Source organism: Gambusia affinis, linkage group LG01 (assembly GCF_019740435.1).
Source record: "Gambusia affinis linkage group LG01, SWU_Gaff_1.0, whole genome shotgun sequence".
Taxonomy (NCBI): domain Eukaryota; kingdom Metazoa; phylum Chordata; class Actinopteri; order Cyprinodontiformes; family Poeciliidae; genus Gambusia; species Gambusia affinis.
The window spans coordinates 10,938,721-10,961,002 of record NC_057868.1 but is presented as its reverse complement, the minus strand read 5'-3'; the positions used below and the strand labels follow the sequence as shown (position 1 = coordinate 10,961,002).

Sequence of the window (22,282 nt, the reverse complement as noted above, 5' to 3'; positions counted from 1 at the left end):
GGATAGGAAAATTTCTACGATCCTCAAAGTGGACAGGGCTACCTGGCCTATCGATTGAAAAACGCTCAGCGTAACACTGCAAGTGACTTTAAGAGGAACTCCCTGACTGCTCAAGAACTACAAGGCAGACCTCAACATCTGAACAGCTGTTTGGTGATGGATGCAAAGAAGCAATGTCCATAATGAAGCACGATCAGACCAGGACGTTGTTAAGGGGAAAATGAAGGCAACATTCAAGCATAGACAGAATATGCTACATGATCTGGACCAGTCATCACTCATCTTGGATCACTTCCCAAGATTCTTGGATACACCAGGCTTGGTGAGAAACTCCCAGATTTGATTAACTGAACTTTTGAATTGAGTTTTTTGATGGTATTTTTTCTTCTGTTAGATTGAGCAGGACTTCATCATGCTCTTTGGAGAAGACATCTTGGGGAAGTTTGTTGCAAGATGGCCAACGTTCTACAAACCAAAGGTCATCACTGTCAGCAAAAGCCTTGGACAGAGCGTTCACCTGGATGACCTTCTGTCTGCTCAGGAGGAATCAAGTGATTATGGTATGTATTGATAGATAAATATGTTCAACAGTCTTTTCTATGTATATGCATTCTAAGCATGGCTTGTTATGATTTTATCAGAATGGGACAGTGACTTGGCAGCCATTCTCCTGCTGGTTCATCTCTTGCCTCCAACCGTCAAAGGGAAGAAACATGTAAAAGTTAGTGCAGCTGAGGCAGCTGATCGTGTTGTGAAGTTCATGAAGGTATGTTTTTGACATGAATTATTGTGCTTCACTTACTGTAAATTGATCTAATTTTTACAAGACTGTAAAATGTAAAGTCATTATTTCGCGTTATTTGTATTGTAAATCTATAGTTATTTTTGGAGGGGATGGGAGAGATCAGGGTTAATTTTATGACAAAATGGAACAAAAAATTGGTTATGGGAAAATAATGACACAAAGAATTGTATGAGCCCATTAGAAATTATCTTTTCACTTAAGCTCACAGGAGTTTCCTTGCAAGTCATATCCCCTTTTGTGGCATGTTCACAGCTAAAGGAAGGTGGAAAATGTTCTTAATTTGTTGCTAGTGAGGGACTAAAATCATTATTTCTAAAGTGCTGTCTTTTAATCTTAGGTTGGAACAAGCATGGCGACACTCCTTGGCAAAGTTGGATCTGCACAGCCCTTCCTCCTCTGTTGGAGAGAAGAAGAGCAGTTTTCTGAAGTTCTACATCATCCTGGATCAGAAGCCCATTCCTTGTGCGCACAGACTGCAGTGGCTGCCTTCGATGAACTTTTTAAGGCACACTTTGTGTTTGCTGTGTCCTACGATGCAACCCTCCTCAACTTCTACACATTCATCCAAACAACAGTTTATGGGATTGATGCGGCAACAGCAAAGGAGAGCCCCAGAGTCGAGGAAATCAGAGTGAGAATTAACAACACTTAAATATGCCAACATGTTACATTTGTAAGGTTCAGCACAGAAATTATTCAACTCTTTTTCAGCGTTTGAAATTTAGTCATGCTTTGTATCCAGGGCACAAATTGCATTTTAAACGTGGGGAACATAGCTGTTCATCTGTTTTTTACACGTATTCTGGGTTCAAAAAGCACTTGATGAACGCACATGGAGGTACTATTGCTATAGATTCTGTTTATGTGGACAATGTTGGAGCAGATAGTGCTGAGACTGATGATGTTTGTGCTGATGATGCATTGAGTAGTACTTCTGTTAGTCAACAAAGACTTCCTAAAATGAGGCAGTTAATGGACATGTGTAGCTCTGTTATTGCCCAAGTTCAAACATCTGGACTTTCTGAAAATATTGTGCAATCTTTAACTTGTTCAATGGAAGAGGTTGTTAATGATGTTCATATTCAAGCACAGGATGCTGTTCTTGCATATCTTTCATCTGAAGTGAATGAGCAAACCTTAAACAAAGTCAGAGAATGTTTTGAGAACATGGAAAATCTATTCACACACCTTAACACTGTTTTGTATGAGCTGTGCATTGAAGGTCTGTAATACTGAAATGGGTTTAATAAAAGTTGAACTTTCCATTTCTGTGTATTGTTTTGAATATTTTTTACCACTGGATTTGGTTGATATTGACACCTTGTGGGGTCAATTATTTACCTTTTTAACACGATATTATATTTGAGGTTAACACTACACTAGTGTTACTTTTGACATTATATTTTAACACCAACACCGTTGTAATGTTAATATGACACTCCATATTGTTGAATATTAACAATATCTGGTGTTAATTTAACAAAAAAATGGGTGTCAAACTTTTAACACTTTGAAAAGTGTTACTTTAACACCAGCTGACTTGGACACATATAGACACTTTGTGGGTGTTAAAATTAACACTGTTGGTGTTAATTCACCACCGCCATTTTTACTGTGTATGGAGACACAGTCAAGCCTAAATATTGTGTACAGATTTTTGTATGGTAACCTGCTAAAAATGCTGTCCAGTCCCTTTAAAAACATTTGGTTCTTCACCATGAACAACATAAGAAAACATCAGAGATACATTCAGAAAAGCACACACAAAGTTAACAGGAGACAAACCAGAGGTAAAAAAGGTAAGAAACAAGATGATCTAAAATAAATTGATGTATATGTACTGGTAAGGGAGGAGAAATCTAAAGTGGTAAGGAAAGCATAAGCACGAGCTAACAAAACTATAAATATAATGTTTTGCATGTTGACAGCCTGTGCCAAAATTGGAAAAAAAAAAAACAACCCCAAAACTTACGAATGTAGTCCTGGAAGAATCAGCTGGGGATTTACTAATATTTTTCCAGAAGGCACTTCACAGGAAAGAGTTTGACTGTGTGCAAGATTGGCAGCTCCCAGGTGTAGATGAGTGTCATAAGTCATCTCGTTTAATGAATGGGAAGCAAGAGATTGCTCATCAGACTGTTCCTGAAACAAATTAAATAATCCTCATAATTGTTGCAAAATCCACTGCACTGGGGACAATTTGAGTTTCTCTATTTATTAAGGAGATTCTCTTCTATACATATATACATACATAATACATACATATATGGGTGCAATCTCAGCCCTGCGGGCAGAAAACTGCTCTAACTGAATCATCCAGGGACGGAGACTTATATAACAAGTCCTATAATGTCAATGAAAGGCGCATGTAAAATAAGAATGAATAACATGGAGAAAGAGCATGTATGAGTTGATACAGGGTTTAATGCATGATTAGATCATTTTACAAAGGTGACCGCTGCTAAATCTAAACACTGTAGGTCTATTTAAATTATTGGTTTTCCCCGAACATGGGAAATGAAGTCCATTCATAATTAGTTCACAACATTTTATGCCCGTGATGCTTACGGTTATTTTTCGCGAAAGCGTAAAAAAAAAAAAAGAAGAAAGTATAGAAAAGAAAGAAATCAACAGCTCTACTCCTTCTAAATGAGAATCCTGTGTATTTTTTATTCTATGAATTATTCCTTATTGCGGTTCACTCCCACGGCCGCGGTGTCTCTGACTCACGAGCGCGCTTCATCTGCCGGGAGCGCGCATCAGTCATGCTTCATCCATCGCGCGCCTCGCTTGCGTCGGAGGATTTTGTCTTTTATTCTGCAATTATCTTACCTGCTCTCACTGTCGCTCCGCTCAGCGCTGTTTCCAAAGAAAATCCGATGTTTGTTGTTCAAACAAGCCAAAAGACTCGATATTCTTTTTATGTTTTGCCGTCCTGTGAATGAAACAAAAAGACTGGCAAGACAAGGAGTAACTGGCTCCAGCTGCGGTGCTGTGGTGGGTTTCCTTTTTCTTTGTAGGTCATTCTCTTAACTTAATGCTGTCGACACTCCCGTCACTGTATACAGCCTGAGGATTTAAACGCAGGAAAGCCACTTTAAGGGACTTGAACTGACGAGACGAGGCAACCGCCTTTCATTCGTGTGGAAAAAAAGAAATTATGAGATGCTAGGAGACTGATCATCCTGCGGGGGGGAAAAAAAGGTAAGATAAAACTCTGGTAGCTTATTATGTTAATGCCACACTCGATGGTGATTACCCCGCTAATTCATAATTGATGTTAAGCAAACAGAAATAACGAGGCTCCATCGAAACAGGTGGTGTTCTGAAGCAGAAACAGCTCAGCTGCTGGCGAAGAAAGTGAATATGAGTGCAAATGTTTGAATCAAAATGTGGACCTGCGTTGGCCAGGCAGGTCTGACCTATATCAAATGGCACCAGAAGCAAATTCGGACCGAGAAGTGGCCTGATTAAAAGATGAATGGCATGCAATGTATACTGTAGGTTTAGTTATGGGATTTGGCAGCTTAATTAAATGAGGAGCATCAGCTACAATAAATGTATGTGACGTTATACTGGTAATTACAGAGAGGACGCTGAGTATTGACAGAACACCCACCAATAAAAGGGGACATGTAACCTAGATACACCAGTGTACCTGTTGACTAAACTGACATTAGCATAAAAAAAAAGCCTACTGAATGTTTTAGAAATCATAAACGTTATTACTGGTATCAATAGCACTTGTAAACTTAATTTTAGAAATGTGATGTCAGCCGTTTTTATATTTACAACATTAGACTGCTTAGTATAAAGTACATGTTTTTTTTGTTTTTTTTTTGCCTTTTAAGGAAGTTTTAACTTGAATTTAGTTTAAGGGTGACCTCATGCTCTACCAGCATGTGGAACAAACATTGCCTTAGTACTTTTTAATGTACAGTGACTCCCAAAGGAGCACACAGAGGTCCATGGCAAACAAATTCAAAACCTTTTCCGAATATGATGCGGCACATATCCTACACAATTTTAGCAAAAAGTCACCATTTTTTCCCCAACATGCTTCTTTACCTTCAGCGCATGCTCAATGGAAAACTGGTCAGTCACAAGCTAACACATAGCATCATAACACAACAACACACAAAATGAAAGAAAGAAAGTCCACCCTCCTTGACCCGCCAAAATATTCAACACAATATCCTAGAGTCCAAGTTATAGTTCAAACCCAAAACCTCTAATGGTTTCTATCATTGTTGCAGAAAAACATCTGTCCTTCCATCAGTGAATTTCCTAGCTTTTTTTTTTTTTTTTTTAAACAAAAACGTTTAGGATTCTTCACTTGAAGAAAAGGAGGTTCACGTTTGACCCATTTTATCAAAACAATCTTCCTGGCCACCATTAGAATTTGAACTTGTTGAATCAAAGAGTCAGGAACAAGCAAGCAGTGGAACTAGTGGCACGTCTTTACTTATTATTACTTATTTTACTGATGCTTTAAAGACAATCTGGACGATTTCCACAGACAATAGGACCTTGTTCCAATTCGGATCTTCCATTTAGGACAATTTAGGAATCTTTTTATGAAATATAAAATATGACGAAACATAAACACTTCAATTAACTTTTTTAAAGCATTAGGTTAAAAACAGCAATAATCTAGTTTCATAAGTGTGCAAACAATACTATGTTTAAGTACATTTGTATTCAATTTCAGTATTTAGTTTTATTTGGTACACACTGAACATCAATAAAATCAATCTGATTAACCTGAAATAAAATTTAGTTTTCCTCATAGGGTTGAAATAATATTTCAATTCTCCAGCTAAATCAATGATTAATGTAGCACTTATAAAGGACCAACACCACCTCCTCATACAAATGTATCAGTCAGGAGCGCGGTATTTAAAAAAATCCAGAGTTTTCTACCTACCTCATAACTGTCAACACAAGAAAACATACTGATAAAACTGATATTGCGACATTTCAATCTTAACTGTTAAAGAGACTGACAACAATCCAGAATGTGTTTGATGTGACAATAATATCACATGTTGAAACCATTACTCAATCATTTGTTTCTGATTGGAAATTAGAAGTGTATCTCTCAAAATAATAAAACAATGTTAAAGAAGTACAATAAAAAAAACAACAACATCTGGCTCATACATTTTATTTCAATAATCAACAAAAAATGAGTTGAACAGAAAAATCTTTATTGGCATTGCAACAACAAAAAAATGTTTGATCACTGCTTAACATTGTTTAGCATGTTTACGCTGGTATCTTTGATCATCCACCTTGTGCGATAAGCTCAAGATGAATGTCTTCCAGTCAGAAAACAAATTCAAATATTACTTCAAATGTAACATATATTGAAAATGTTGGACATAGCTTACACATGAACCAGAAGTGAACAATACCTTTAGGGAGAATGGTAGCGGTTTTTATTTTCGGCATTATCGTAAGTTCAATCATAAAGCCAGCACAACAAAACAGCTGCTTAATGAATGGAATATTAAAATCTTGGGATTATCGTGACAATTCAGAACTGACTCTGACAAAGCACGTGTTGTCACATGTAGTAGATATGGACAAGAGATGTTTCCAAAGTCTGATCAATTTGATGCAGAAAACAAAAACTGTCAAGATGTGAATAGACTTGAATGAACAAGAAAACCCGTCAGATTACAGCCAACCCTAAACTGGTAAAAATCTTAGAAATTATTTATCACCGTCCTAATATTTCACAATACAGAAACCTGACATTTAGCTGATGTGTACACTTATGAGAACCACATCATTTTAACATTAGATTTAGCACAGGTCCCACCACTGTACAGAAAGCAGCCATGGTAGCTAACAATCACCGTGGGGGAAAAAGAGCTGCGGCCTGTGTGCCACAGTTTTTGCTACACCAGATCTCAATGTTTTGCGGGGCAAGTGTGACATTTTGTTTGTCGCACGTTCAGCTCTGTCATTTTGTGACCACGTTAGGCTGCGTTCACACCTTTCCATTCTCCATTTACCAACAACAAATCAGCTGTTTTCGTCTAGGCAGATTTATGTTGTAATGGCAGCATTACGTAAAGAGCAGACTGAAATGCTATTTCTTCTAGAAGGGTTAGGATATTTACACCTATTTAAGAATATTCCATATGCAAACAGTGCTCAACAAATGTGTTCAGACTACTTGAACCTTTTGTCAAGTTTTATCAATTCACAAACTTCAATTTGTGTGTTTTCTTTGTTTGGAACTTCATGTGAAACACAAAATATCACAAAGAAGGAAAAAGAAACCCCTGAGAAATCCCATTGCCAGCTTTCGGCAAGCCAGGTTACGGACACAGCAAAGATGTGAAACATGTACGCTAGATAGATTAGACCTAAACTGAACTATTTAACCTACATGTAAAGTAACACTGGTTATCACCCTGAACAAACCATTCTCGTAATGAATCATGGTGGTGGCAGAATCATGCTCCAGGAATGCAGAAAAAAGCATGAAGACAAAAATAAAAATGGTTAAAATATTGCCATGTGTTCCTGTCCACTTCACAACTGCACTACATTTTGTTGGTCTGTATCATTATACCACTTTCAAATACTTCTAGGGTTGTGGTTGTCAGAATTTGTCATTCATTGACAAAGTTGAAGGTAACCTTTTGTAAACAAGAAGAGGGCTTCAGGGTTGCATTTGTAATGGAAAATTCAGCTGCACACTGTGTAACAATTTGCACATGTTGTTAAGAGGAGCCATCATCATGCTTTTTCCATGATCATGAAACTTGATGGATTGTGGCCTTTGATGGTAAAGCATGATTGGCCTGGTACAGTTTTTATTTGTATTTTTTCAAAAAAATACTGAATTTTACGTATAATTTTCATAGTGGTGACTTGCTAAGTTTTAAAGATTATACATGAGATTCTTGGCTCTGAAAGTGGAAGGGTAGTGGGAACTACAGTCTCAAAGAGGGTCTGATGTTTATGCAAAGTTCTTTCTAAATCATTGCTCTGGGTCTGTTATGTAACATTTTCTGATAGAAAGTCTCCAATGTGCACATATTATTTTACTTATTAAAATATCACCAGTTTAAACTCATTACAGTTCAGACAGAAATTTCCACATGTGCTCATAATTTAAAATATAGTCTGTCTTTCGTAGGCGTGTCAGGAATATGTCAGTAAGTGAGTTAATCTTCCATCCTTCAGATGCTTTAACTCTTTTGTCCTTTCAATATTTATTAGATTCAGCAGCATTTTTTTTTGTGCCTGACTTCTAAATAAAAGGGAAACGTGTGCTGGAAGTTTACAACAGCATTTGATCTATAGGTACAGACTCTGCTTTGTCTGATAGATGAAACTCTTTTAAGAGCTTTGAAAAGCAGGTAGAATGAAACCTCCAGTATGAACGCTTCATGATACGAATGGCAATAAATCCCCCATAAATAAGGATGTATTAAAAAATCCTGAAACACAAACTTGCTAAAAGTACAAACATTTCTGATAAGTAGGTTATGTGTTTTACAAAAATCGTGTTTGAGATAGTAATTGGACACATTACAATAATGTGTATTATTTGTTGTCAAACAGTTTGATTGAGGAATCAGACATGAAAATGGAAAAATCAGCAATACACGTTTGTCCTTTTTTTTATGTGAACATAAAGACAATACAAAATAAAAACAAAATGACATAAATAAACAAGGACATTCTCAAGACCCACCCTCCTCCCCTTTCCCTGCAACTTACATCTTATCACACCGAGAATCAAAACAAATTCTCAATCATGTGTATTATTTTAAAAAGAAATTACTCTCAACTGACAATGATAGTTCCTCCAGCTTTCACTTTGTCTCACATTTTTATCTTTTAAAAAAGACAGAATTTATGTACATGTTGTCAGTATATAAGGCTGTGACTTAAACATATAAATGTATTTAGGTTATGTGTGTGATTAAAATGGATAAAAATTGTTTAAGTGTAAGTTAATTTAACTAGCTTTTTCTATGTAACTTGTCTGGATATGTTTCTTACAGAATGAAACATAGTCACTGGATTCTATGTAGGTAAATTACGTTTCCTAGCAAATGCTGTACAAATCCTGTACACTATGAAAATGTTTTTTGTTTTTGGTGATTTAGAGAAATTTAGTTGGTGATATTATGCCTGCATTTAAAATGTCCACTTTTATATAACATTATTATTTCTAATCAATGTCATATAAAGTAAATAAAGATAAATCAAACTGGTCACCCATTTTTTTTTATTGACACCCCTGCCAATTTTTCACTTGGTTTAGCAATTAGCATTAGCATCGCTTGGTAATACATTTTTAATACCTTTTTTTTTGTTTGGTGGCTTCAGCTGTGCGGGGCTGACAAAGGGGCTCAAGTCTGGGTAGAGAGCAAGCTGCCAACTTATTCTGCCACCCTGCTGTGCATTAGTGAAATGCTGTGATTAAGTGGAAGGGGCATGTGCTCACAACATGTTATTGTTGTTGTTTGAGGCCTTAAGTATGTGCACTTCCACATTTGCTGTCTGCTTTCATCTGCTGGGAGCGTGCTCTGTTACAAGTTAGCATTTACAGAGAGCAGTTCTCGATGGGAAGATCAAGATGCGCAAACTACACAAACATCATTCAAACTAAGAGTATACATTTGTGTGTAAAAGCAATTGGTTTCTAGTTTTCCACTCTTGTTGAAAGAAAACACATTATGATAAAGTGCTACTCTAGTAAAACAATGGTTACTTGTACTTCTGGTAAAGTAAAAAATATAGTTAAGTTAATCTATTTTGTTTATGCAGCAACTTTTAAAATAAAAATTAAAATGTGCTTCAGTTTAAAGGGAATCATTGCATGGCAATCAGTAAAGGTTTAGAGATCCTATTAGAACGGCTTCCATGTTTTGGCTGTTTGTAATCCAGAGAGAGAAGTGTTAGGAAGGCTAGTGAAATTTAAATTTTCTATGCACACAAAAAAGCAGGAATAACCATCTCCAGCGCAGTATTATTACTATATGTACAGTTTAAAAATATATTTAAATGGAAATTAAGAGACAGAGCAAAACTTTTGATGTGTTCTGTAAATAATAAACCACAGTTAAAAGTAAGGCTGTCCTTTTGTGAAAAGTAATACAAAGATTAATGTCATCAGCATTGGTAGATAAGCGAGTTATTACTGAATCATCTTAAAATATATGTGAAGCAAATAAAGCATAAATAAAATAAAGCCTCAATAATGTTAAACCAATTTGACTATAATGCATATAGAAAAACCTGTTGCATTTGTTCTGTCTCAAACATTTGCTTTATTTATCCATTCATTATCAATCATAGAAAGAAGTTGTTTTGAGCTCTTTCCTATTTCCTTTATATTCTATTTTAGAACATAAAATAGAATATACTTTACATTGAAATGTATTATACATTTTATAGTAAAATATATTACATTTTACATAGAATAAAGCTGCTTAAAATTATGTGAAGTTGCTACATTTTCCCTTACACTTGCCAATGACTGCTGTTAGATAAACTAATTTTGTAACTACATGCTTAATGAGTATTGTATAAAAGATGATGGACGCGTGAACTCAGATGCTGCATTAGTCATAATTCACTCTTGTTTAATCACCTTTTAATGTATCCAAGCAACTCATGCAGAATGCTGGAGTTGTAGGACAATATTAGCTTTCTATCATCCGGTTTTGATTTGTTGGTATTTATGGAGCTGCTAGTCTTATAAGTTTTATGTCTGAATAATTTAATATTGGCAGAGCAGCACTGGGTGTCAGCTGGGCAGGTTAACCATTAAAGTCAGATGACACCCAAGAAAAGCTCCCTGGCCTTTTAAAATGAGTGAAAGGCTGACGTTCTGCTGTTATTTCAGTTTAAGAGTTGTTTAAGATTTGGTACAGTTGCTAAGCAGCATACACAGTAAAAGATTCAGTATATTGATCCTGACCATGTCCAGTAAGGATTTAGCGTAATTGTGGTGTAATTAAGGAAAAAATGTGAGCTTGTCAGTTGTATATAACACAATATGATATATGATATTTGATTGGGCTTATGGATTTCAATCCTTTAGAGTTTGCAGTTGTTTTGCAAATTCCTGTGATTCGTACTTTAATTAAAACACTTACTTTTGGCAGATCAATTTAATGTTTGATGTTTTGCCTCTGCTTCCTGTTCTTTATCTCCTCGTTTGGATGAGTGCACATTTTGACATTCTAGTTTATCTATGGGATACTGAGATAAAGTGGATTGTGCTGGTGATCTGTCTTGGCTCAAAGGAATTTTTCTTGGCCTCATTATAAATAGATAATGAGCACTCAATGTAAATGAGCAAGATTGATGGTGTATTAGTCTTTGAGAGTCAGCCCAATCCTTCATGTGGTGAAGAGGAACACTTCAACACTGCGTGAAGGATGGAACAATAAAAAAAAAAAAGAAAAAGGAAAGTGCTATTTACAAGGTTGTTTGTTTTGTTTCAAGGAAATCTTCATTTATATCAGGCACTGGACTAGGCTACTATGGGTCCTATCATTCTATTCAGAGCAAATTGGTTTATTGATGACAATATTTTTGGCCTTCTGCTCCTTGAGCTCATTGAGATTTGAGCTTTTAACTTTTGCTTGTAATAGGACACACTAGATTTGGAAATTTCTGCATTGAGGTAATGGTCCACATTACCTAGGGAGCAAAAATAGAGCCTGCCATTTACAGTGAGCCATGCTAACTGAGCTTAGCGATGCTACGCCCAGTTAGCTAGCTGAGTTCTTTCTTGCACATGTTGTGTGATCTGTTCTTGATATTAATAATGAATGAATATGCACTAAAGGAAGGTTGGAGAAAATATTTTGAATGCTGTTAATTAAAATTTTTAAAGAGAAATGGTTGTAGGATGAAATTAACATCAACAGGTTAAATAAAGCTCCGCTGGAACTGGAAATCGGAACTGTGCCATAGAGCTTTCAGATCTCGATTTTCTATTCGTCTTTTTGGCTACATAGTTCTAATTTATTCTCTTTAGTTCTCTAAATGGAAATAGTCAAATTTTTCTAACAAAGGTGTTAAAGTTTTACACATTTTTCCATACTCTTTCCTGCTTCACTTTCATAATTGTAAATGAGATCACCTCATGCTTTCAAGAGGAGAAAATATTAATATGCCAGTGGCAACTTAACAGCTTCCAGATGACTCTAAAAACCAATAGATAATGTCCTGTTGGTTATTTCCAGTTTTCACTTTTACTCTCTGCTCTTTTCCCCTCTTGCAACAAATTTCTGTGTTGCTTATTTTTCTTCCAACTTGAATATATTAGTCTGTAAATGTCAGCTGTGAACAGAGCCGTTTACTCTAATGCAGCCCCACCTCAGCACAATCCCATTTCCTGTTTCACTGTTGGCACTGTTCAGCCAGTTATTGCTATATTCTTGGTAAAATCCCTACTAAAGATGTTCCAGCCAGCTGGTCCATACATTCAGTTTGTCCTGTTCTCCTTTATTTTATTTTAAACCCCATTGTGCTCTATTTACCAGCTTCTTTCCATGTTCATTGGCAAAAATTGAATGTTCTCTGAGGTCACTTCCTTATTTCTTCATTGTGAATCAATTATGTACTAGTATATTGATTTTTATCCCTCTGTCCCTCCTGTCAGCAGTCAGGTCTGTATGTAACATTATCTCCCGATATGTCTTAGAAAGCTTTTAGTAAGTGATTTTCTGGAATAGATATTCCTCTGGGGACTGCCACATGTTCATCTCTTATTCAGTCTATTTTTAAATTAGTAACTGGATGTTTACAGAGAGAAAAAAAAACCCAAATATATATACAGTACAGACCAAAAGTTTGGGCACACAGTTCTGTCCAAACTTTTGGTCTGTACTGTATATCAAACTTTAGACAGTTTCAAGCTTTTAAATACAAGAGAAGAACCAGGAAGAATTGAGCATTTAACATTGTACCAGCAGGAAATGACTCTAAATGTATTTTTGCTGACTGTACTTTCAGAGTTAATCACCTGTCATGTGTAAACATCAGAGATGTATTATCAAGTACTGAGCCTGTAGTCTGGGGAAAGCAGCAATGCTCCGTGGAGCATATTTTATTTTCATCTCTGACGGCTCTATAGAAGTGTGGTTGGCTGGCCAACAAGGCCCCCATGAATCACACTGGACACTAGGGCATGTATAAAAGGTTTACTTTACTGTTTAAAGCAGGAAGATGCAAAGATTCCCTCCTGACACACTGACCAAGTCTTGGCTGGCGTAGTAGCTTAGATATCACCAAGAAAAAAAGGGACAGCATAATTACTAGTCTGAATTTCTGCAGATACCATTCTATCCTTTATTTTAATAGATAAATCCATCTTCATGCCTGCCAATATTTGGCTGGCCAAGATTCGATCTCATCCTCTCTGTTTCTAAGATGATTATAGCATGAGGTAAAGAAGCAAAAGAGAAGTTGTTTGTTCCTTTTATTAACGAGATAAGTTTGTGTGCTGAAGAATAAAGACACATTTTCCCCTGTGGCTGTTTTCACAAGGACTCCCCGATGTAAATGGTGCGCATCTTACAGGCAAAGACATTATGGTGATAAATGATTTCGGCTGCTCCCAAATGTAGTTTGTTTGGTATTTACTGTAAACACACAGCTGCTACCTGATGTGCACTATAAGGTCTTTTATTATTTTATTATTTGGCCCCTTACAGAGTTTTTTCTGTTTTTCCTGCTTTGAAAATCACATTTAAATGTATCAGAGTAAAGCAATTACAAAATACTTTTTCCACATGATTTCTGGAAAGTTGAGTTGAATTTCACTAGCAGGACTAGCATTCAATAGAGCCTGTCTGTCATGAAGTACTGTCTCAATCATAACTTGATCTAAAGAAATTCAAGAATGGAGAACAGACAAAATCATTGGCGTCCCATTAATATAATCTGGTTGGTTATAAAGCCGATTTGAAGACTTTTGGATTCCAGCAAATTGCATTGAGATATTACCCACAAATGAAGAAACCAAAAACCATTGGTGAGCCTTTCCAAAAGTACTTTAATGACTCATGCTGGAGGACATTAATGGACCCACAATAACATCTAATGAACTACTTCTCTAACCTCAGATAAGGTTAGCATTTGTGATGCAACAATAAGAAAGAGGCTTCGCAAAAATGGCCTCCGTGGGAGAGTCGTAAGGCCAAAACCATTACTGACCCAAAGGCCTGCCAAAAACCATCTTGACAAAGATTTTTCTGAAAATATTTTGTGCCATAATTACACCAAAGTGGTACATTTTAAGATATGTGTCAGGTTACATGTGGTTTAAAACTAATATTTAAACAAAGAAGATGCCGAGAGTTAAACAGCTGAGTTGGTAGTGCGATGATCTGGGGTTGCTTGCTATTTCAGAACCTGAACAACAAGCTGTAAGTAAGTAAGTGAAGTTTATTTATTAAGCACTTTCCACAGACACAAAGTCACAAGGTGTCGTACAACAAAAATCAAAGTTGTACAAATAAAAACAAATACAAGAAGCACAATAAGACATGACAAAAACCCGGGAAAACAAAAAAAGTAACTTTTTTTCATAATTTACAGCAATTGGCTGAATGAGGCTTCATTTTACTAGAAGGTCAAATACTCTGACTGAGAGGTTGTGTTTTTGTGCAGATCTTTATACAGGTTCAATAGTTTGTCTTAATGGAGGAGTAACAACATTTTATCTGCTCCACTGATAAAGAGCAAATGGACAAATCTGAATCTGCAAATAACATCTAACTAATAGGATCATTTTTGATTTGTCCTTGAAGGAAAACATCCAAATAGCATAATTATTGATAAAAAAGAACTGTTTGAAGAAATATATATTAACTACAGCTTCACTTTCATGCATTGCTTTTCATGCCGATAGTTCATGTAAGTTAGGTAACATGTAAAATTAATTGCTATTAAAATGCATGACCCATTTCTGCTTTCCAATCTGTGCCTCTCATTTAACATTCAGTGTCTTGGTGTCAGAGAGAGAAAGTCTCCAATCGGTGTGTGTGTGCACGTGGAGTTGTCAGTGCTGATTTCCCTTGTGTAAAGGACAGATTTGGCTTGAAGGCCCGTGGGATTGTGGGCAATCGAGCTGTTAGCTTCTGTAGTTAGAAAGGCCGTCAGTCAAATGGTTAAATAAAACCTGAGCTACAACTACTACTACTACTACTGCTCCTCCTGTTCTACCGCAATACTTCTTTGAGAAGCAGAAAAAATAATATTTTGATGTTTTTTGGTGGATTTTTTATTTTATTTGATTAAGCCTCTTTTGATTGAAGGTTTCACAATGTATAAAATGATGCTGGCTGGATCTGCATTTCTTACTGGGTTGTTGGCAAATCCGAACTGGGTTGGTCAGTATCCTTAAAATTACAAACTTCTAAGGAAGACAGGCCCTTGTGGGCTTCTTACATTCAGTTTGAATTGGAAATTTCATCAGTTAATCATGAACTATAACGTCCTGTGGACCTACTGGCCTGGTGTTTCTGATTTTTCGCCGTCTATTTTTAACCAGCAAAAAATGCTGTTCAGGTCAAACTAAAATACTGGGCATATGTGTGTCAAAGATGTATTTAAAAATGTTAATGACATTGACTCATCTTAAATATTGAGCTTAAGTGTAATAAAGTAGCTCCTATTTTGTGCCTGACTATAGTTCACTTTATCCCTGGACATTAAAATACCAGTTGTACACATTCAGAGATTAAGAAATTGGACTTGTCGAATATTTTCTCTCTATTGAGTTTAAACCCATTTGTGTACCTCTTAAGCTGACTGAGTCATCCTGGAGGAAGGGCTTCAAATTTTTTTTCTACTCTCTTTTGCTTTCTAGGAAAGGTATGATCTCAATTTTATTCGATGTTTAATGTCTGCAGACATTATACTTTGGTGAAGCAGAGGCTAGTCAGAGCAGGACTGAGACAAAAGTCGACTTGTGCCATGTCAGAAGAGCTCCAATATAAAAAACATCTTCAAAAGTGTCATACTTCATTCAAATCACCCGGAGTACACCATGAAGAGCTTTCAGCATTAATAAGTTTAATTAGTTCTCTTTAAAAAAAAAAAGAACCTTTAAACTACCATTGCTTATTAGATAATGATTTCCATGGAATAAAATAGTTTGTTTTAACAACAGAAACCTGCTTTTGCCTTTCCTGAATAGCAATTAGATTGAACACGACTTTCTGCTGGTGTTGGTGTCTCTGGTCGTTAAGTACTAACCTGTCACGGTCTTTCATACGATTCCTATTCAATTCTAAAACTTCTCCTGTGATTAGATTTTACATATGTTTCTGAACATATGACAAAGATTGTACCTGCAATGTTTAATCTGTAAAACAATTTGCTTGAATTAAGTTGCACATTATATGAATGAACAACAGCACCGCATGTCCCTCAGCCACTAAATATATCTGTCTGTGCTCAGTTGGAGGTCTGACAGACTCAAGACAACCAATAAAAGCAACAATAGTTTTATTGTTGTGAATAGCTGCTTCCGGTAAATGTCTCACATCAGTGAGTAATCACAGACTAAAACAAATGTAGTCATACTTTCCAAAGTTGCTTTTGTTTTGCATGTTTTTCCTGCTGGATAACTCCTGAGCAGCTGTTACACAGAAAACACGTCAACTAGACGGAGTCCATACGTCATTTATGTAGAAGACAGAGGCAGAGGGGCAAATCTCACAGTTTCTCAGTCTGTGTTAAATTCCTGAATATGAAAACTATTGAGATTCTCATTACACTCAGATGAAACCAGAAAACATTGAATTAAATGAGTCAGAAGCTTATTTTTCCTCACTGAGAAGTCAAGGCAAACTTTTCCATAGTTATCTTATTGCATGTACATTTCTGACTTTGAGGAAAGTAATTAGGAGTTATGTAATAAATTCTTTCTCATTATTCTTGCATTTAGCATGTAGTAACAGTTTTATTAATCCTATCTGATCTTCAACAAGAACAATTAGTCTGAGAAAACAAAGGTCATGTGTTTTTTTTTTAAATACAAATATTTGGTCAGATCTTATTAGAGTAATCAGCTCTACCTCCATTATGTCCTTTACGCCGTACCTTACTGCTTCAGATACTTTCTCTTGCTCTGCCTCTGTGTCTTCCCAGCAAAGGAAATTTATTGATTTATTGTATTTCCCTTATGGGATATGTTGAGTTGATTTGGGTCATGTTGTGACGCTTGCTTCAGTACTTAATTGATTCAGCACTCTTCTGTTGCTCAGTCCATCCCAACCACCTGGAGAATCCCAAATCAAAGCCATGAATCATTCTTTTTGTATCCCAGAATGTTTTTGAAGGCTGTGGATACAATGTGTGTTGCTTCATCCTTCTCTGGGTAAAATGTGCTTCTGTAAAGGCAGCAAAAAGTGAAAAATGAATGAGTAGGGGGATATAGTGAAGCTAAACCTTGGGATTCTTTGAACTTTAGAACTTAAAAGACCCTGTATGCATAACATTGTTTTTAGTTCACCAAAAATGTGAACTAAAATTTTACAGTTTTAGTCTGTAAAAGGGCTCAACCAATCGCTCATACTTTCATGCACATTTTTGAGATTAATAACAGCACAAAGAATATATATGTTTCAATGCTTAAATGGGTATAATTTTGAAATCTGCTATATCTATCATCCTTTTGCTTTCTGTATGTTTTATTTCTCAGATTTATAACTGCCACCTGTTTCCTGTGGTTAGTCTTTGTCTGTTGTCTGTTGTTCTCCAGGACAAAGTCGACAATCTTACATGCAATCCTGCTGTAAAGAGAAAGAAGTAGAATTAGATCAGTGGAAATTTGATCAGGGTTCCCGGTGACACAGTTGTTGCCGTTTTCATCATTCCTTCTCAGGGGTCCTGCCTGCAGCATGTCAGTGTTTGGACAAGCCAAAAGACAGGAAATGGATGTGACAACAGGCTCCAGCTGTGCCAGGCACTTTTCTCGTCACTCTGGGGGGGAACCAGCGTTTTCCTCTTGTGATGAGTGTCATGAGATGTGTTGTGGTAGGCTGAAAAAAGATCCTTGTACAGATTAGATTTTGTTATGTTGTTCTGGTAAATATTTGTAGCACAGTATTAGTTTCCCTGTGTTGCTTTCCAACCCCTTTGATGAGGATCAGTAATCATTGAAATTTGATGGACAAAATCTTTGATAATTAGTAGTTGTTCTTGATTGAGTAACTGAACTGAATTCTACCTCCTAGGGTTTCTACCTCTCTTTGTCCCTCTCCCTTTTCCCTTCACAGTTAATTCAGGCAGTGGTTAAACACTCCCCTGAGAAATGAGATACTGTGCATAGAATATAATACAGAGTTTGCCATAAATTTCCATACGTAGGAGAATGTAAAATCTATATTTCTTTTGTATTTCAGATACCCAAGAAGATGCGTTTGACAAAAGAGCAAAAAATTGAAATCATACTGATGGCTGGATTGGGAAGCAGTCGCATGGTTGCACCAAACTTTAACAAAAACATGGAACGAGCGTCACACACAACACTGCGCCAAAACTTATTTGGAAGTATCAGAAAACTGGAAATGTTGCGAATCAACCATGAAGTGGTCCAAGACGTGCAGCGATTACACAGAGTCCCACAAAAATAAAAACGGTTGTATCCATACATACAAATGGTTCATCTGTCAAGAAAAACCATTTGACAAACAAAAAATAAACATTTCCATACATACAATTTTTTTTTTTTTGTATGTATGGAAACTTATGGCCCACCCTGTAGAATAATCCTCTACTTGTGGGGAGAATTCAAGTGTTAGCAGCAACGTGACAGGAAGCCCAGAGTTACATGTAAAGTAATAAAATAATCAATAATATTAAAGACAAAGTAGAAACTGTACCATAATGGTACTTTAAGTGGTGAGAAAATGCTACAGTTATGAATAAAAGTAGATGTAAATTATTTATAACAAATGTATTTGACCATTAAGATAATGTTTAAATTGTAAATGTAATCAGCTCTTCAGTTTACCAGCTGCAGAGAGAAACGACCTTTGATATCTTTCGCTGCACATTATAGATGCAACATCCTTTTGCTGTAGGAGGTTTTCAGTGCTATAATGGTCATATGCATGGGCTGGAAAACATGTTCATAGTGATGCTATTTAGTCAGAGTTCTCCTGTTTGGCGCCACCTACACTGGGTTGAGAGGATTTACAAGGACAGAGGTGGCTTTCCTGCTGTTTCCTCTCAGCTGTTCATAAGTTTTCTCAGCAGAAATACTCGTACAAATATGTACATTTTAAGCGTATACATTTATTTCGATGAGACACTGCAAATATGCGTTTAATAAGGATACTGTCTGACGTTTTGAAATGGCTAGCTTACTTTAAATTAATCCTCAAATATGCATAACAGCATAATGGCGATTAGTCTGACTGCAAGTATACCAATGCATGTCGACCTTCATTAAACTATTCATTCAGCTGGTCATGATTTGATAATTAACATTATTGTCTAAGATTGTTAAGTACCTATAATCTGAGTCTGTTTTGTTGAAAACTGCATTTCATTTGAGGTGAATGACAACAGTTATGAGGGATTGCTACACAGAAAATGTTTAATGTAAAAACGCCAAATGACACGGCTGCATAGAAAAGCAACATGCCCAAATTCACCATCACTGTTCTTAGGCAGATTGTTACCATGTTTTAATCCTTCCATGATCTTTGGTACCTATTTTACCCCCTTGACAGACAAACAGATGCTGGATATCTCATCCATTCCTTCAGGTGAACTAACCTGGTATATTACAGAATATTTATATGCAAGAAAAACATTTGACTGATTGATTCAAAGTGATATGTATATGCATGTAGAAGCTGCTTCAAGAGTAACAAGGGTTAGGTGCATGAATAAACTCATTTGGGTGACTATTTCTGTGTTTGCATTTATTGCTATTTATAGTTGTAGACTGAAACAAAAATATGTTGCCGTTGGTTACACATTTGCTTTTCTGTCTGTTGTGGTATGTAGGTTTCATTAAGACTGCATAAGACTAGGGAAATTATTATTGGTAAACATTGCAATGACATCAATTGTGAATAAACCTGTTTTCTACTATCACGATGTTCTTGTACTGAACTTTATCTTCTCAGTCAAAATCTTTAAAAGAGAGTACCCTGAAGGTCAATGAGAATCCACCCAACTGGTAAAGCATATAGACTCCCAGATTTTGAAGGGAGCACAGCATAACACTACAGAACGTTGCAACTAAGGTGTATTTTGATTTTATATTGGTGATTGAGATTTACTACACAGTGCCGGCCTGGTTTTTCTTTCATGCATAAGTGGTTTCATAAGCCACCAGATGGAAATCTATTATTCCTTTTATTGGATTTCTGTAGGTTTTATGCTCTTTATTCAAATCTGCGTCGCCCAGTTTAAACAAACAAGCAGAACAGGGAAAATTAAAAAGCTGCATTATGAATGTACCGCTGATGAGTGTTGTGTATTTGGAGGCATCGTCATTCAGTTCACAGATTTTGTACCAATCTGAATTTGATTGTTGTTCCTTCTTTGTGTCTCTCTAGGTTTATGCATGTAAGGGAACTGGCTCAGCTCTGCCAATCCTCTCTTCTCACATCCCACTGTGCCGCTCCACAAACACCACATTTGCCTGCTGTCCTCAACCCATGGAGAGTACACGCCCACCCAGATAGGATGCCGGCTTCGTCCGACGCGCTGCGTCCCCTCCTGCCCATCGCCACCACCTCCTTCTCCTCACGTGTACCTGCTCTTGCTGACGGCCCCTCCCAGCCCTTCAGGCCGCGCCCCGCCCCGCACCAACATGGTGGATGAGATGACCACTATGAAGGATGACGTCATCAATGCCAACACGCTGGCTTGGCTGGTCTGCTCGGGCGTGTCCATCCTGGCCAACACTTGGAGCATTCTTAGCGTCAGTGCTAAGCAGAAAAAGTGGAAACCGCTGGAGTTCCTCATCTGCACCCTGGCAGGGACACACATTCTCAACATGGCTATACCCATCACCATGTACTGCGTCATAACGCTGCGGCGGCAGCACTCTAACTATGAGTGGAACGAGGGTCTGTGCAAGATGTTTGTCTCTACCTTTTACACGCTAACATTGGTCACCTGCTTCTCGGTCACCTCGCTCTCCTATCACCGCATGTGGATGGTCCGCTGGCCAGTGAACTACAGGTATGACATTTAATTATGAGACTAAAAAGTCCTACGGCTGTTTCAGATTAAACCAAAGTCATACAAATTAAAAGACGAGCTCCTGTTTTTCATATTATAGATGAAACGATCAGTTGTTCTCTCCTTTTTTTTTAAATTTCCCTTTATGGAGAGCTCCACTTGTTCCCTCTGGGGACATTTATTATTGGAACTATTCCCGGCAGAAGAAATGGTTGCCTTGTAAAGTATGTTTGGAGTGTCCTCTGACATAAGTGTGAGAATACATATAATGGGTGGGCCACTATTCAAGGTACATGTTCATGTTTTTTGCATTAAGATTGGGAGGAACTCTTGCACTGGACATTTCATTTTCATAAATATCGTCAGCATTCTTGCGGCATTAATCTGTCTGGTGCCTGACAACGGTGCCATCGTATCCTCTGAACACAACCAGCAGGCAAAGTGGGTGTACTGTCTTGCCCAAGGACATAATGACTGGGACAAACAGAGCAGGGATTCAACCAGCAATCTACCGGTTACTTGACCAACTTTTACCACTGTCGCCATATATTTGATTTATCAAACAAATTGGGAATTTATGGATTGAAGAGATTATTTGTTAGTGAAAGCCCAAATAGAAGTTACAGATTGTTTCTGCGGCTGATTCTTGTCAGTTTTCTGTAAAGTCACTTCTCTCCTCAGGTTTTTATAAACTATTCAACATAACTTCCACGATTCTAAATTTTTTCTCAAAACCCGTAACAAACATCTGTCTTTTATTTTCTCCTTTTTAGGACAAAAATAACTGAAGAAAGTGCTGCTGTGCATGCAGCAGGCTACCTACTGACAGCAAATTCAGTCAGAAATAATCGACAGCTGCCACAGATAGACATGTTACCTGTGTCAGGTATATCAGTCAAATATCTGACCCAAGAACGCTGTTAGTATCGCTCAAGCACTGATACTGGGCTGGATCAGTCCTATCTCTACGTGTAAGCATTCATATAAAATATCTTCAAACTATACGTATTAAACAGGGTAGTTATAAACTTTAACTCTAACCATAGACCCAAAGAAGCAAATCTCAGAAGACAAGGTGTCATTCAGGTCAGAAATTTTAGATTTTCGTCGCAGATTTCTAAGATAGGACACAGGCATCTGTCATCCTGTGTACAGTTTGTGAGTGGAAAGGATCGCATCAGGTGAAATCTCTTTCCTGCTAGCAGGTCAGCTGGTTGCAGTTATTTGAGGTAACACCGTGTCAGTCTGTCTGAACAGCCAGTATCT

The 22,282-nt window shown here is 36.9% G+C and overlaps 2 protein-coding genes across 2 annotated transcripts in view; both read left to right on the top strand.

Annotated features, from left to right (window-relative positions):
• The first annotated feature begins 198 nt into the window (after positions 1-198).
• On the top strand, positions 199-20,514 carry LOC122839002. Its single transcript, XM_044130107.1, has 5 exons — positions 199-322; positions 395-560; positions 642-766; positions 1,143-1,436; positions 20,386-20,514. Exons 1-5 carry the CDS (start codon positions 221-223, stop codon positions 20,512-20,514), a joined length of 816 nt encoding a protein of 271 aa, XP_043986042.1. The 5' UTR covers positions 199-220.
• The window catches only part of LOC122833112 (probable G-protein coupled receptor 153), a 31,699-nt gene continuing 12,938 nt past the window's right edge, over positions 3,522-22,282 (top strand). Inside the window, exons 1-2 of the mRNA XM_044120424.1 lie at positions 3,522-4,009; positions 20,386-21,016. Of these exons, the coding sequence (XP_043976359.1) occupies positions 20,643-21,016 (374 nt within the window). The 5' untranslated portion in view covers positions 3,522-4,009; positions 20,386-20,642. The remainder of the gene's footprint in view (positions 4,010-20,385; positions 21,017-22,282) is intronic.

Excerpts from the sequence above, each read along its gene's own strand:
- LOC122839002 (XM_044130107.1), top strand. The coding sequence starts at position 221 with ATGAAGGCAACATTCAAGCATAGACAGAATATGCTACATGATCTGGAC. Across the intron at positions 561-641 it reads GGAGGAATCAAGTGATTATG|AATGGGACAGTGACTTGGCA; the intron begins GTATGTATTGAT and ends TGATTTTATCAG. Across the intron at positions 1,437-20,385 it reads CCAGAGTCGAGGAAATCAGA|GTTTATGCATGTAAGGGAAC; the intron begins GTGAGAATTAAC and ends GTGTCTCTCTAG.